Source organism: Mustelus asterias, chromosome 7, assembly GCF_964213995.1.
Source record: "Mustelus asterias chromosome 7, sMusAst1.hap1.1, whole genome shotgun sequence".
NCBI classification, from domain to species: domain Eukaryota; kingdom Metazoa; phylum Chordata; class Chondrichthyes; order Carcharhiniformes; family Triakidae; genus Mustelus; species Mustelus asterias.
Genome location: NC_135807.1, coordinates 61,288,133 through 61,301,190, shown reverse-complemented (window position 1 = coordinate 61,301,190; position 13,058 = coordinate 61,288,133). Strand labels below are relative to the sequence as shown.

Below are 13,058 nucleotides of genomic sequence, written 5' to 3'. Positions count from 1 at the left end.
AGTATGTCAGTTACCTCCTCTTTCATTATAACTTCAACATCATCTGCTTTCTTGGAAAATAAATTTGCTCAACTTCAGCTGTGCCCTCTACCTCCATGTCTAGATCTCTTTTTTGGTCCCCAATCAGCCCCACTACTCCTCTTACTACTTTTTTTTACTACTAATGTGCCTATAGAAGACTTTCAGATTCCCCTTTGTTAACTGCAGTTTCTTCCCATATTCTCATTTTGCCTCTTATTTGTGTTTTCACTTCCCCTCAGAATTTTCTTAATTCAGCCAGGTTCTCACTTGTATTATCAACCTGACATCTGTCATGCATCCTTTTTTCCTGCTCCATGCACTCATCATCTTTTTCATCATCTAGGGAACTTTTGTTTTGATTGCCCTACTTTTCTCCCTAGTTTAATGTAACTTGTCTGTACCCAATCCTCTTTAAAGACTGCCTATTGTTCAATTACAGTTCTGCTTACAAATACTAGATTCCAGTTTACTGGGGACTTGTTCTCGCATCACTGAAATTGACTCCTTTCTAGTTGAAGATTTTTACTCAAGATTACTCCTTTACCTTTTCCACAGCTAATGTAAACTTTATGATGCTATGACTATTGTTCCCTAAATGTTCCCCAATTGAAACTTGATTCACTTAAACCAAACGGTCCTCATAGAGAGGGATGGTGTCAGTAGCTGAAGAATAACATTTTTTGCAGTGTAGCAATCTCTAAGGTGTGGCTTTCACCTATTTCAATATTAATTTGAATCTGGTGCGATGTCAAGGGGACCTCCAGGCAAAAGCAAAAGTGATGTTTTCTAGCAGGAAGCAACTAATGACATCAATGAATTGTCATCGACGACAAACCAGAAATAAAATGCACTATAAAATTCTATAAGATATTTTTTGTCTACTAAATTTTCTTGGTTATGAAATATAGATTGGGATATGCATGTAAGCTAAAATATCAAACAAGCCTTAAAAATTATATTTGAAACTCTGGGTTTTTAACATACTTTCCAGTGGTATGCCCATAAAGCTAATAGGGGGATGGACACACTACTTTTAAAAAGCAACATGGTATATGGACACCATAGAAATGTGTCTAAGACTCCAGTGAGTCAGGTGATTTCATTTGTGGTTTCTGTACAGGCACAGAAACAGACATGTCTGAACAAATCTCTGGGAAGTTACTTAAAATCTTCTCGGGTAGTGATTGACTACCCCATACCATTTCAATGGAAGAAATTTAAAATGACAATGACTGCCCTACCAATAACATAATGGAAAAATTAGATACTACACATAGGTGCCACATAAAAGACTGATCCAGAAGGTGAAATCGCAGGGGATAGAGTACTAGATTGGATTAAGGATTGGTTCACTGACAGAATAAGAAGTCCCACAACACCAGGTTAAAGTCCAACAGGTTTATTTGGTAGCAAAAGCCACTAGCTTTCGGAGCACTGCCCCCTCGTCAGGTGAGTGGGAGTTCTGTTCACAAACAAGGCCTATAAAGACACAAATTCAATTTACAGAATAATGGTTGGAATGCGAGTCTTTACAGGTAATCAAGTCTTAAAAGTACAGACAATGTGAGTGGAGAGAGCGTTAAGCACAGGTTAAAGAGATGTGTATTGTCTCCAGACAGGACAGTTAGTGAGATTTTGCAAGTCCAGGCAAGTCGTGGGGGTTGCAGATAGTGTAACATGAACCCAAACCCTGGTTGAGGCCGTCCTCATGTGTGCGGAACTTGGCTATCAGTCTCTGCTCAGCGAATCTGCGCTGTCGTGTGTCGTGAAGGCCGCCTTGGAGAACGCTTACCCGAAGATCAGAGGCCGAATGCCCGTGACCGCTGAAGTGTTCCCCAACAGGAAGCGAACACTCTTGCCTGGTGATTGTCGAACGGTGTTCATTCATCTGTTGTCGTAGCGTCAGCATGGTCTCCCCAATGTCCCATGCCTCGGGACATCCTTTCCTGCAGCGTATCAGGTAGACAACGTTGGCCGAGTTGCAAGAGTATGTACCGTGTACCTGGCGGATGGTGTTCTCACGTGAGATGATGGCATCCATGTCGATGATCCGGCACGTCTTGCAGAGGTTGCTGTGGCAGGGTTGTGTGGTGTCGTGGTCACTGTTCTCCTGAAGGCTGGGTAGTTTGCTGCGTAAGAAGTTTAACAACACCAGGTTAAAGTCCAACAGGTTTATTTGGTAGCAAAAGCCACACAAGCTTTCGGAGCTGCAAGCCCCTTCTTCAGGTGAGTGGGTATTCTGTTCACAAACAGAGCATATAAAGACACAAACTCAATTTACATGAATAATGGTTGGAAGGCGAATACTTACAACTAATCAAGTCTTTAAGAAACAGAACAACGTGAGTGGAGAGAGCATCAAGACAGGCTAAAAAGATGTGTATTGTCTCCAGACAAGACAGCCAGTGAAACTCTGTGGGGGTTACAAATAGTGTGACATGAACACAATATCCCGGTTGAGGCCGTCCTCGTGTGTGCGGAACTTGGCTATCGGTTTCTGCTCGGCGACTCTGCGCCGTCGTGTGTCGCGAAGGCCGCCTTGGAGAACGCTTACCCGAATATCAGAGGCCGAATGCCCGTGACCGCTGAAGTGCTCCCCAACAGGAAGAGAACAGTCTTGCCTGGTGATTGTCGAGCGGTGTTCATTCATCCGTTGTCGCAGCGTCTGCATAGTTTCCCCAATGTACCATGCCTCGGGACATCCTTTCTTGCAGCGTATCAGGTAGACAACGTTGGCCGAGTTGCAAGAGTATGTACCGTGTACCTGGTGGATGGTGTTCTCACGTGAGATGATGGCATCTGTGTCGATGATCCGGCACGTCTTGCAGAGGTTGCTGTGGCAGGGTTGTGTGGTGTCATGGTCACTGTTCTCCTGGAGGCTGGGTAGTTTGCTGCGGACAATGGTCTGTTTGAGGTTGTGCGGTTGTTTGAAGGCAAGAAGTGGGGGTGTGGGGATGGCCTTGGCGAGATGTTCGTCTTCATCAATGACATGTTGAAGGCTCCGGAGGAGATGCCGTAGCTTCTCTGCTCCGGGGAAGTACTGGACGACGAAGGGTACTCTGTCCACCGTGTCCCGTGTTTGTCTTCTGAGGAGGTCGGTGCGGTTTTTCGCTGTGGCGCGTCAGAACTGTCGATCGATGCGTCGAGCACCATATCCTGTTCTTATGAGGGCATCTTTCAGCGTCTGGAGGTGTCTGTTGCGGTACATTGGGGAGACCATGCAGACGCTACAACGGATGAATGAACACCGCTCGACAGTCACCAGGCAAGAGTGTTCTGTCCCTGTTGGGGAACACTTCAGCGGTCACGGGCATTCGGCCTCTGATCTTCGGATAAGCGTTCTCCAAGGCGACCTTCACGACACACGACAACGCAGAGTCGCTGAGCAGAGACTGATAGCCAAGTTCCGCACACATGAGGACGGCCTCAACCGGGATCTTGGATTCATGTCACACTATCTGTAATCCCCACGACTTGCCTGGGTTGCAAAATCTCACTAACTGTCCTGGCTGGAGACAATACACATCTCTTTAACCTGTGATTAACGCTTTCTCCACTCACATTGTCTGTACCTTTAAGACTTGGTTACCTGTAAAGACTCGCATTCCAACCATTATTCTGTAAATTGAGTTTGTGTCTTTATATGCCCTGTTTGTGAATAGAACTCCCACTCACTTGACGAAGGAGCAGCGCTCCGAAAGCTAGTGGCTTTTGCTACCAAATAAACCTGTTGGACTTTAACCTGGTGTTGTGAGACTTCTTACTGTGTTTACCCCAGTCCAATGCCGGCATCTCCACATCATGACTGACAGAAAGCAGAGGGTTGGGATAAATGGGTCCTTCTCTGGCTGGCGAAATGTAACAAGCAGAATGCTGCAGGGACCTCAACTGTTTACAATCTATAGAAATGATCTGCAAGCAGGTACAGAGTGCAACGTAGCGAAATTTGTGGATGATGCTAAAATAGGTGGAAAGTCAGGCAGTGGAGAGGATGTAAAAGTTTTCCAGACAGATATGGATAGGCTAGGAGAATGGGCCAAAATTTGGCAGAGAGAGTTTAATGTGGAGAAGTGTGAGGTTATCCATTTTGGCAGAATAGACAATTATTACCCAAATGGAAAACAGATTCAAAATGCAGAGGGATCTGGGTGTCCATGTTCATGAATTGCAGAAGTTGGTATGCAGGTGCAGCATGTAATAGAAAAGGCAAATGGGATGTTGGCATTAATTGCAAAGGGACTGGAGTATAAGAGTAGAGAAGCATTGTTGCAATAGTGTGGGGTGTTAGTAAGACCATATCTGGAGTATTGTGTCCAGTTTTAATCTCCTTATTTGAGGAAGAATGTGATGGCATTGGAGACAGTTCAGAGTCGGTTCACCAGATTGATTCCGGGGATGAAAGGGTTGACGTATGAGGAGAGATTAAGCAGTTTGGGCTTATACTCACTGGAGTTTAGAAGGATGAGAGGAGATCTGATTGACGTATATAAAATTTTAAAAGGGATTGATAAAGTAAATGTTGGCCAAATGTTTCCCCTCATTGGGGCAATCTAGAACAAGAGGTCACAGGTATAGGTTGAGAGGTGGTAAATTTAACACTGAGATGGGGAGCAACTACTACTTGCAGAGCGTGGTGAATTTGTGGAACTCACTGCCCCATAGTGCGCTGGAGTCTGAATTGTTAAATGTCTTCAAGAAGGAGATTAAATATATTTCTAATTTTTAAAAAAAGAGATAAGGGGAAAGGGGGAACAGATGGGGAGGTGGATTTGTGACCAGGCAGAAATCAGCCATGATCTGATTGAATGGCGGAGCAGGCTCAAAGGGCTGAATTTGCCTACTTTTGCTCCTAATGGTGAGTGGAGGGGAGATTCAGCAGTGCACCCTGTGGAGGAGAAGAGAATCACTGGTGACAGCTTCTGGATTTTCCCATTTAAACCAGATCAGGTATTGCTGACAGCTTCTCATGTATTACAAATTAAAGTCCAAGTCATTGTTCCTTTTTTTTGGGAAATTTTCAAATACAATCGAGCATTTGAAAGCCAATTATAATGGAGTTTGCACATTCTCCTCGTGTCTGCGTGGGTTTCCTCCAGGTGCTCCGGTTTCCTCCCACAGTCCAAAGATGTGCGGGTTAGGTTGATTGGCCATGCTAAAATTGCCCCTTAGTGTCCTGAGATGCGTAGGTTAGAGGGATTAGCGGGTAAATGTGTAGGGATATGGGGGTAGGGCCTGGGTGGGATTGTGGTCAGTGCAGACTCAATGGGCCGAATGGCCTCCTTCTGCACTGTAGGGTTTCTATGATTCTATGATTTCTATGAATTTTAGATGAATGTAATTTTGCTCCTAATTCTTATTCTCCCTATTCCATTAATTTTATTCAGGAGAGCATTTACAAAGATGAGTACCACTCCAGAAGCTTTCCTAGCTCTTCGCTCCCACTTTGCCAGTTCTCATGCATTAATGTGCATCAGCCATTGGATTCTGGGTATCGGTGATCGACATCTCTCCAATTTCATGATCAACTTGGAAACCGGCGGGATGGTGGGAATTGATTTTGGTCATGCATTTGGTTCTGCTACTCAGGTATAATTATGTTTTATGATTATAAGTAATAGGAAAAGCAGAATGGATATAGTCTGCAAATATCACAAGGAAATAAATTATAGATATTGATATTTGTCAGTACTTCCCTTTTTTTAAAAAATAACTGAACTTGCCATCTTGTACTGCTGTAAAACTAGCTATTTTGAGGAACGTTTGTGGACTTGCAATTTCTGATATTTGCTTTGGTGTTGAACTGTGAGGTTTATAGGATTATGTTTTAAGAACTAAATCTGGATAAATGTGATCTGTTCTGCTGTCTGCTTGACAGTATGCCTGGGTGGTTCGATTGTTAGTGGTCAAAGGAAGAGTCAGATCGTTTTGCTGAGAGAAAAGTGCAAGGTCTGTACCTGGAGACAGTGACAACAGTCTTTGTATATACTATGAGTCGGACCTGAGTCTCTCAAAAGTCCCAGAAAGTTGTTTTAGGTATACAGTAAACAGTGGTGCTGTAAACTATCCATTTATTTCTAAGATAAAAGGAAGTTGGGATCAATGTTAATGAGTTAACATTTGTAACTCGGTACAGAGCTAATGCATTTCCTGTTGCCATGGGGAAGAGGGATAGAGCAAGTCACTTTGAGATCAGATTACAGTCTTCCTTATCAAACTATGCAGTTTTGGTCTTGTGTGTTCTGCAGTAATCTGAGAGGTATCGAGCAAGTGTTAGAAGTGGCAAGGCCTGCATCTTAAGCAGAGAAAATGCTTACTATCGTTCACCACCACACAGAGCATGGGTGGAAGCTCACACTCAGATTGAAGATTGAGTTTGTGAGGACTCAAAAGAGACTAGAAGATTAGCTTAGGTTGGAGCTAGTGGAAGGGATCTACAGCATAACACAGCAAAAGGCAGTTCTGGTATAGAAGTTATCCAACTGGGAAACTGTAAAAGAAGCAAGCTGAGAATAATTCTGGATTGCTTCCTGGAGTATGAAGCATCCACTTAAGGGACAGGAATGTACAACCATACCAGGAGATTTTGGCTTTTGGTTAAAGGAGGAATGTATTTTCTGTAGTGTAAATTATCAGTTGCCTACAATAAGAAAATAATGTTGATCAATGTGAAATCTTGACATATCATTCAACTGGAAGTTTGAATTTCTTCAAAGGTTATTGATCACTACTGGAATCATAACATTGGATATCCTACAATTTCTTTGTTTTCAGTTGAAAATCTATTTATTTTTGATTTGATTTATTATTTTTCCATTTTCAGTGTGGTAGTACTTAAGTTGATTGCTTTTTATATCAAGTGTTTCTGAAGTGTATCTTTTAAGAATCTTAAAGTCCAAAAAGCCAAAGCATTCATAATCCTCAGAAGAAGTGATACTGTTAAGGTTGGACATTTATTAATGACATCTCAGCTCAAGATAAGTTACCTCTGGGACTTAGTCTGAACTGTACCATTCTGTGTGGTGTATAATGTTAGGGGATTATGTACTTATATGATTTTAGTTTTTCACTGCAGGCATGCCAAAGATGGCTGACCTGTTTTTAACTGTCATGAAATGTGCAGCAGTAATGTACAGAATTATTTCGCTGCATAGAACAGGGAATCTTAAAGTTTCTGTGCATTACAGTGTTTGAATTCACATCTGGAGTACTATGAAGAATTCTTAATAAGAATGTATTGATCTTTTGAGGGAGCGCAGAGTAACTTTAACAGAATAATACCTGGGCTATGAGGAGAGATTATACAAACGAAAGTTGTTTTCTCTGAAATTTAGAAAGTTACGGGCTGATTTCATCATAGTTTCCAAATTATTTAGGGGAACAGATTGGGTAGACATGTCCAGAACTATGGGCAGAGTCTAAAAATTCTAGCCAGACTTTTTAGGAGTGAAGTCAGGACCATTCTTAAAAGATGTAGAAGTTAGGAACACACTTCCACAAATAGCAACTGAGTTTGAAGAGTGGGCGAGTGCAAGCAAGTGGGGGTGAGGGAATACTTTTCACTGTATCCTAATACATGTGACAATAATAAATCAAATCAAATAATGAGTACACCAGCTACCCTCTAGGTTCACATACAGACAATGACCATTTGGATGAGATACTAGAGAAATTTGAACTCATGGAACATTACTGCACAGAAGTCAGCATCTTCAGAGAAGTAGAAAGAATGTGTGTGAAAAAAGATCATGTTAAAAATAACAGACTGAAGGTAAGTCTTCGAAGTCTTTTTTGAATGAGAACTTTATGATAAATGTATACATATAAAACATTTTAAAAGTTTGTTTTTGTATATTTGTATCTATTCCTTAATAATAATAATTTTCTGTTGTTTAATTTTTCAACATAAGAATATTTCTTAGGGGTCCTTCAGTACTCTTCGGAGGCCAAAAGGCTTCTGTGCTGGAAAGGCCTAATTATTAAGAGATATGGTGCAAAGACTGTTATTTGGAATTAGGTTGTAGATTTTATTGAATTGCAGAACAGGCACAGGGGGTTAAATGGTCTATTCCTTTTCTTAATTCCACTCTTATGATCTTTTTTTTACACACATTCTTTCTACTACTCTGAAGATGCTGACTTCTGTGCAGTAATGTTCCATGAGTTCAAATTTCTCTAGTATCTCATCCAAATGGTCATTGTCTGTATGTGAACCTAGAGGGTAGCTGGTGTACTCATTATTTGATTTGATTTATTATTGTCACATGTATTGGGATACAGTGAAAAGTATTGTATCCTGCGCACTATACAGACAAAACATACCATTCATAGAGTACATAGGGGAGGAGGGTGCAGAATATAGTATTACAGTCACAGTTGGGTGTAGAAAAAGATCAGCTTAGTATACGGTAGGTCCATTCAAAAGTCTGATGGCAGCAGGGAAGAAGCTGTTCTTGAGTCGGTTGGTACGTGATCTCAGACTTTTGTTATCTTTTTTCCGATGGAAGAAGGTGGAAGAAAGTATGTCCGGGGTATATGGGGTCCTTGATTATGCTGGCTGCTTTTCCAAGATAGCAGGAAGTGTAGACGGAGTCAATGGATGGGAGGCTGGTGTGCATGATGGACTCGGCTACGTTTACAACCTTTCGTAGTTTCTTGCAGTTTTGGTCAGATAAAGAGCCATACCAAGCTGTGATACATCGGGAAAGGATGCTTTCTATGGTGCATCTGTAAAAATTGGTTAGAGTTGTAGCGGGCATGCTGAATTCCCTAAGCCTGGGCTTTCTTAACAATAGCGTCAGTGTGGAGGGACCAGGACAGGTTGTTGGTGTTCTAGACACCTCGAAACTTGAAGCTGTCGAGAGAGAAAGTGCTGGGAAATCTCAGCAGGTCTGGCAGCATCAGTAAGGAGAAAAAAGAGCTGATGTTTCGAGTCCAGATGACCCTTTGTCAAAGCTTTGACAAAGAATCATCTAGACTTGAAACGTTAGCTCTTTACTCTCCTTACAGATGCTGCGAGACTTGCTGAGATTTTCCAGCATTTTTCTTTTGGTTTTAGATTCCAGCATCTGCAGTTATTTGCTTTTAACTTGAAGCTCTCGACCATTTCTACTTGACCACCATGAAAGTAGACAGGGACATATTCTCTACTGCACTTCCTGAAGTCGATGACTAGAGTCATAGAATTTTACAGCATGGAAACAGAACTTTTGGCCCCACTTGTTCATGCCGCCACTTTTTTTAACCACTAAGCTAGTCCCAATTGCTTGCGTTTGGGCCATATCCCTTTACAACTACCTTCTTCGTTTTACTTATGTTGAGGGAGAGATTATTGCCATTGCACCATTTTACCAGATTCTCTACCTCTTTCCTGTTCTCTGCCTCATCATTGTTTGATATCTGACCCGCTACGGTGGTGTCATCGCAAACTTGAAAATGGAGTTGGAGTGGAATTTGGCCACTTGTGCATTCACACAGTTTTGCTGTATAAATGTTGCTTAATAGCAATCGGGTTTGGTGACTGAGTTTTTTTCCCTTTGCTCAGGAGTAGACTGCCCATTGTTGTACCTCTTTTGCTGCCTGATTTGAGATTGGTAGCTCAATTTAGGCCATAGATCAAACCCAGGATGTTACTGACCTGTATACATACACACTTGACTGGTGGGACGATGGCCTATTCTCAGGATTTTGATTCTGTTAATTCTGAACATGGAGCTAGGTGATTTTGAAGGAAGATAGTGGTTGGTTTAACCTTCTAGTTTTTTGGGAAAATCTTCACATTTGGCATTTCCCTGGGCTGCAGCAGCAGTTGGAGCTGTTTTTTGTGCAAGTCAGTATACCTTCATTTAAAAAAATGGATGGAAAGAGAAAAAAAAGACACACCTTTCAGTACTACCTTTGATCCACTTCTCATTTACAGAAATGTATATTGGATATAAATACATGTTATGGTTCTGTACATTTGTCTACTCACACTAGGAGGCCAGGATTTTCTGATGGTGGGGTGGGCAAGCCATGCAAAATGCCTTGGACGTCAGTGGGACCAGAAGATCCCGCTGGTGGCCAATTGCAAGTTGCATCCATAGCCAGGATCCCGCTGGCAGCCAATGGCGAGTTGCATCCGTAGCCAGTGGTGTGGGGGGGGGCGGGTTGGAAAATTCCACCCATAGTTTTGTGCTTCAGTGATGAGTGATAGCAAAATGTGCTTGCATTTAAAGCTATGTGTTAGTGTTAGTTATGACTCTATGTCCTTTTCAGTTTCTGCCGGTGCCAGAGTTGATGCCATTCCGCTTAACCCATCAATTCCTGAATCTTATGCTCCCAATGAAAGAATCTGGCCTTATCTACAGCACAATGGTACATGGATTGCGAGCATTCCGTCTAGATCCAGATCTTCTCCTCAGTACCATGGATGTCTTTGTGAAAGAACCATCATTGGACTGGAAGGTAACTAGTAATGGAAAAGAACAATGAAAATGCGCTGTAATTAAAATTAATGAATTTCATGCTTCTTCAACTGCAGTTTTGATTTCATGTATCTCCTCCTGGGAACTTCAGAAATTGGAAATTATGTAACCAGAGTATGAATTGGTGGTTACCAAGCAAACCAAAATGTGAAATCTACAATGCCTTGAGGAAGGAAGACCAGGAATGAAAAATAGGATGATGATCTCCTATGTCAAAATCTTGGAACAGCAATTGGTTGCATTTATATATACTACAAACAACAGAGATCCCAGCACTGATCCATGTGGATCATAGCTACAGATCTCCATTCTGAAAAAAACACCTTTCCACCGCTACTTTCTGTTTCCTATAACCAAGCCAGTTCTGTATACATCTAGCCAGCCCACCCCAAATCCCATGTGATTTTAATTTTTGTACCAGTCTGCCATGTGGGACCTTGTCAAACACCTTACTAAAATCCATATAAACTACATCCACAGCTCTTCCCTTATCAATTATCTTTGTCACCACTTCAAAAAACTTAATCAAGTTGGTGAGACATGATCTTCCCCATACAAAAAAGCTGTTAATTATTTTGGGTCACGAGTTGGAGGAAGTATAAATCATGTCATATCTTCCAAGATACTGCACTAATCTTTCAAAACTGAGTATCTTGCATTGCAAAGCTCTCCTATAACCAGTGCTGCCCAATGTGTTAGCTATGAGCCACATTTACGCATTGGAAATCCAGATGGATCTAATTGCAATTAGGATTAGGAAACAACACCAATTTTCAAGCTCATGGATCTGTCAGTTTTATTCTACTTCTTATGATGTGGGGTTATATCTCCATTCTGCTTTTCATTTCTTTCAAGATTTTCCTGTTTGAGATACTGCAGCAGTTTGTGTTTGAAATATGCTTGTTTCAATTTTAAAGTGGCTACATGTAGAGACAGTTCTTCCCTGCCATACTTGTGCCTCCAGATGTGACTATTTATAAGGCTACTGTGTTCTTGCAATCCCCGGATGCGTTACCACCAAGCAACAACGTTAGCCTATCCTTGGATGCCTTGTGCCCCGGAACAGTTTTTCCTCTTTTGAAATGTATGTCCTTTCAGGCATTTTTTTCCAAAATAAGCCTGTCTCGTCTACATTAAATATTTGCTCAGGCACATAACCTCCCTCCTCAATAATTTTTTCCAACATTTCAGGAAACTCTCTCGCAGCACTTACATCGGCACTCGCTGCTTCACCTTGCGCTTTAACATTGTGTAAATTTACCCTCCCTCTGAAACACTTGAACCAACCCCTACTCACAACAAATTCTTCATCACAAGCATCTTCACTTGCTGCACGTGCAGCTTTTAAATCACTGAAAAGGCTTTGAGCCTTTTCTTGCACTAAGCCAAGGCTAATAGGGATGTTACGCTGATTTTGATCCTTGAACCAAATTGCCAATAGCCTTTCCATTTCGATAATTAAACCACTGCGTTGCTTAGTGATAATTGTCGCTTTCATCGGGACAGAGCCTTTTACATGCTCCATTACTCTCCCCTTGTCCTTTATAATTGTCCCAATCATTGACCGACTGTAGCCTAACGCTTTTCCAATGTTTGTTGGCGTTTCACCTCTCTCCGATCGCTTTATTATTTTCACTTTCGTTTCAATCGTGATCGTTTTCCTTTTCTTCGATGCATCGCCATCACTTGCATCAGATTTATGCTTTGGAGCCATGATTACGAGGGTAAATACACGAAAAATTTAAGTCCAAACACAACGCACACAACAGTGTTTACGCGATCCGACTTAAAATGGCAACGACGGCGTGACGCTGTTCTCCCTCGGGCTGACAAACCGCTGAAAACGCGCAGTGTTTTGAGCGTCACGCAATGTAGTCCGCCCGTTCGTTCGTACGAACCATTGTATGTAACTCGATTTTTTTAATAATAGGCTTTACGGAGGTTGGTACGTAAGTACGGGCGTTCGTAACCCGGGGACTGCCTGTACACAAAACTGGCTTAGTTATAGAAGACAGAGAGTAGCGGTGGAAAGGTGTTTTTTCAGAATGGAGATCTGTAGCTAGTGGTGTTCCGCATGGATCAGTGCTGGGATCTCTGTTGTATGTAGTATATATAAATGATTTGGAGGAAAATGTATGGGGTCGAATTAGTAAGTTTGCGGATGACATGAAGATTAATGGAGTTGCTGATAAGTGCCGGGGATTGTCAGAGATTACACAGGATTGGAGACTTGGGCACAGAAATGGCAGGTAATCTGGACAAATGCAAGGTGATGCATTTTGGAGGATCAAATGTAAGTATGAATTATACTGTAAATGGCAGAACCCTTAGGAACATTAACATACAGAGGGATGTGGTGTGCAGGTCCCCAGTTCCCTGAAAGTGGCAACACAGCTGGCCAAGATGATGAAGGCAAGCATGCCATATGCTTTCTTAATCAGCCGGGCACTGAGTACAAGAATTGGAAAGTCATCTTGCAGCTACATAAAACCTTGGTTTGGCTGCATTTGGAGTACTGCGTGCAGTTCTGGTCACCACTTTACTGGAAGGACATGGGAGCTTTGGAGACAGTGC

General features: G+C 42.0%; 1 protein-coding gene and 1 long non-coding RNA gene across 5 annotated transcripts in view; one reads left to right on the top strand and one right to left on the bottom strand.

Moving 5' to 3' along the window:
- Positions 1 to 13,058, bottom strand: part of LOC144495746 (uncharacterized) — a 78,159-nt gene that overhangs the window by 8,559 nt on the left and 56,542 nt on the right. The gene's annotated exons all lie outside the window — the stretch shown is intronic.
- prkdc (protein kinase, DNA-activated, catalytic subunit) overlaps positions 1 to 13,058 on the top strand; it is a 219,777-nt gene that overhangs the window by 196,753 nt on the left and 9,966 nt on the right. For all 4 annotated transcript variants that reach the window (XM_078216124.1, XM_078216123.1, XM_078216122.1 and 1 more), the window contains exons 83-84: positions 5,406 to 5,607; positions 10,276 to 10,464. In XM_078216124.1, coding sequence (XP_078072250.1) covers positions 5,406 to 5,607; positions 10,276 to 10,464 — 391 coding nt within the window. The remainder of the gene's footprint in view (positions 1 to 5,405; positions 5,608 to 10,275; positions 10,465 to 13,058) is intronic.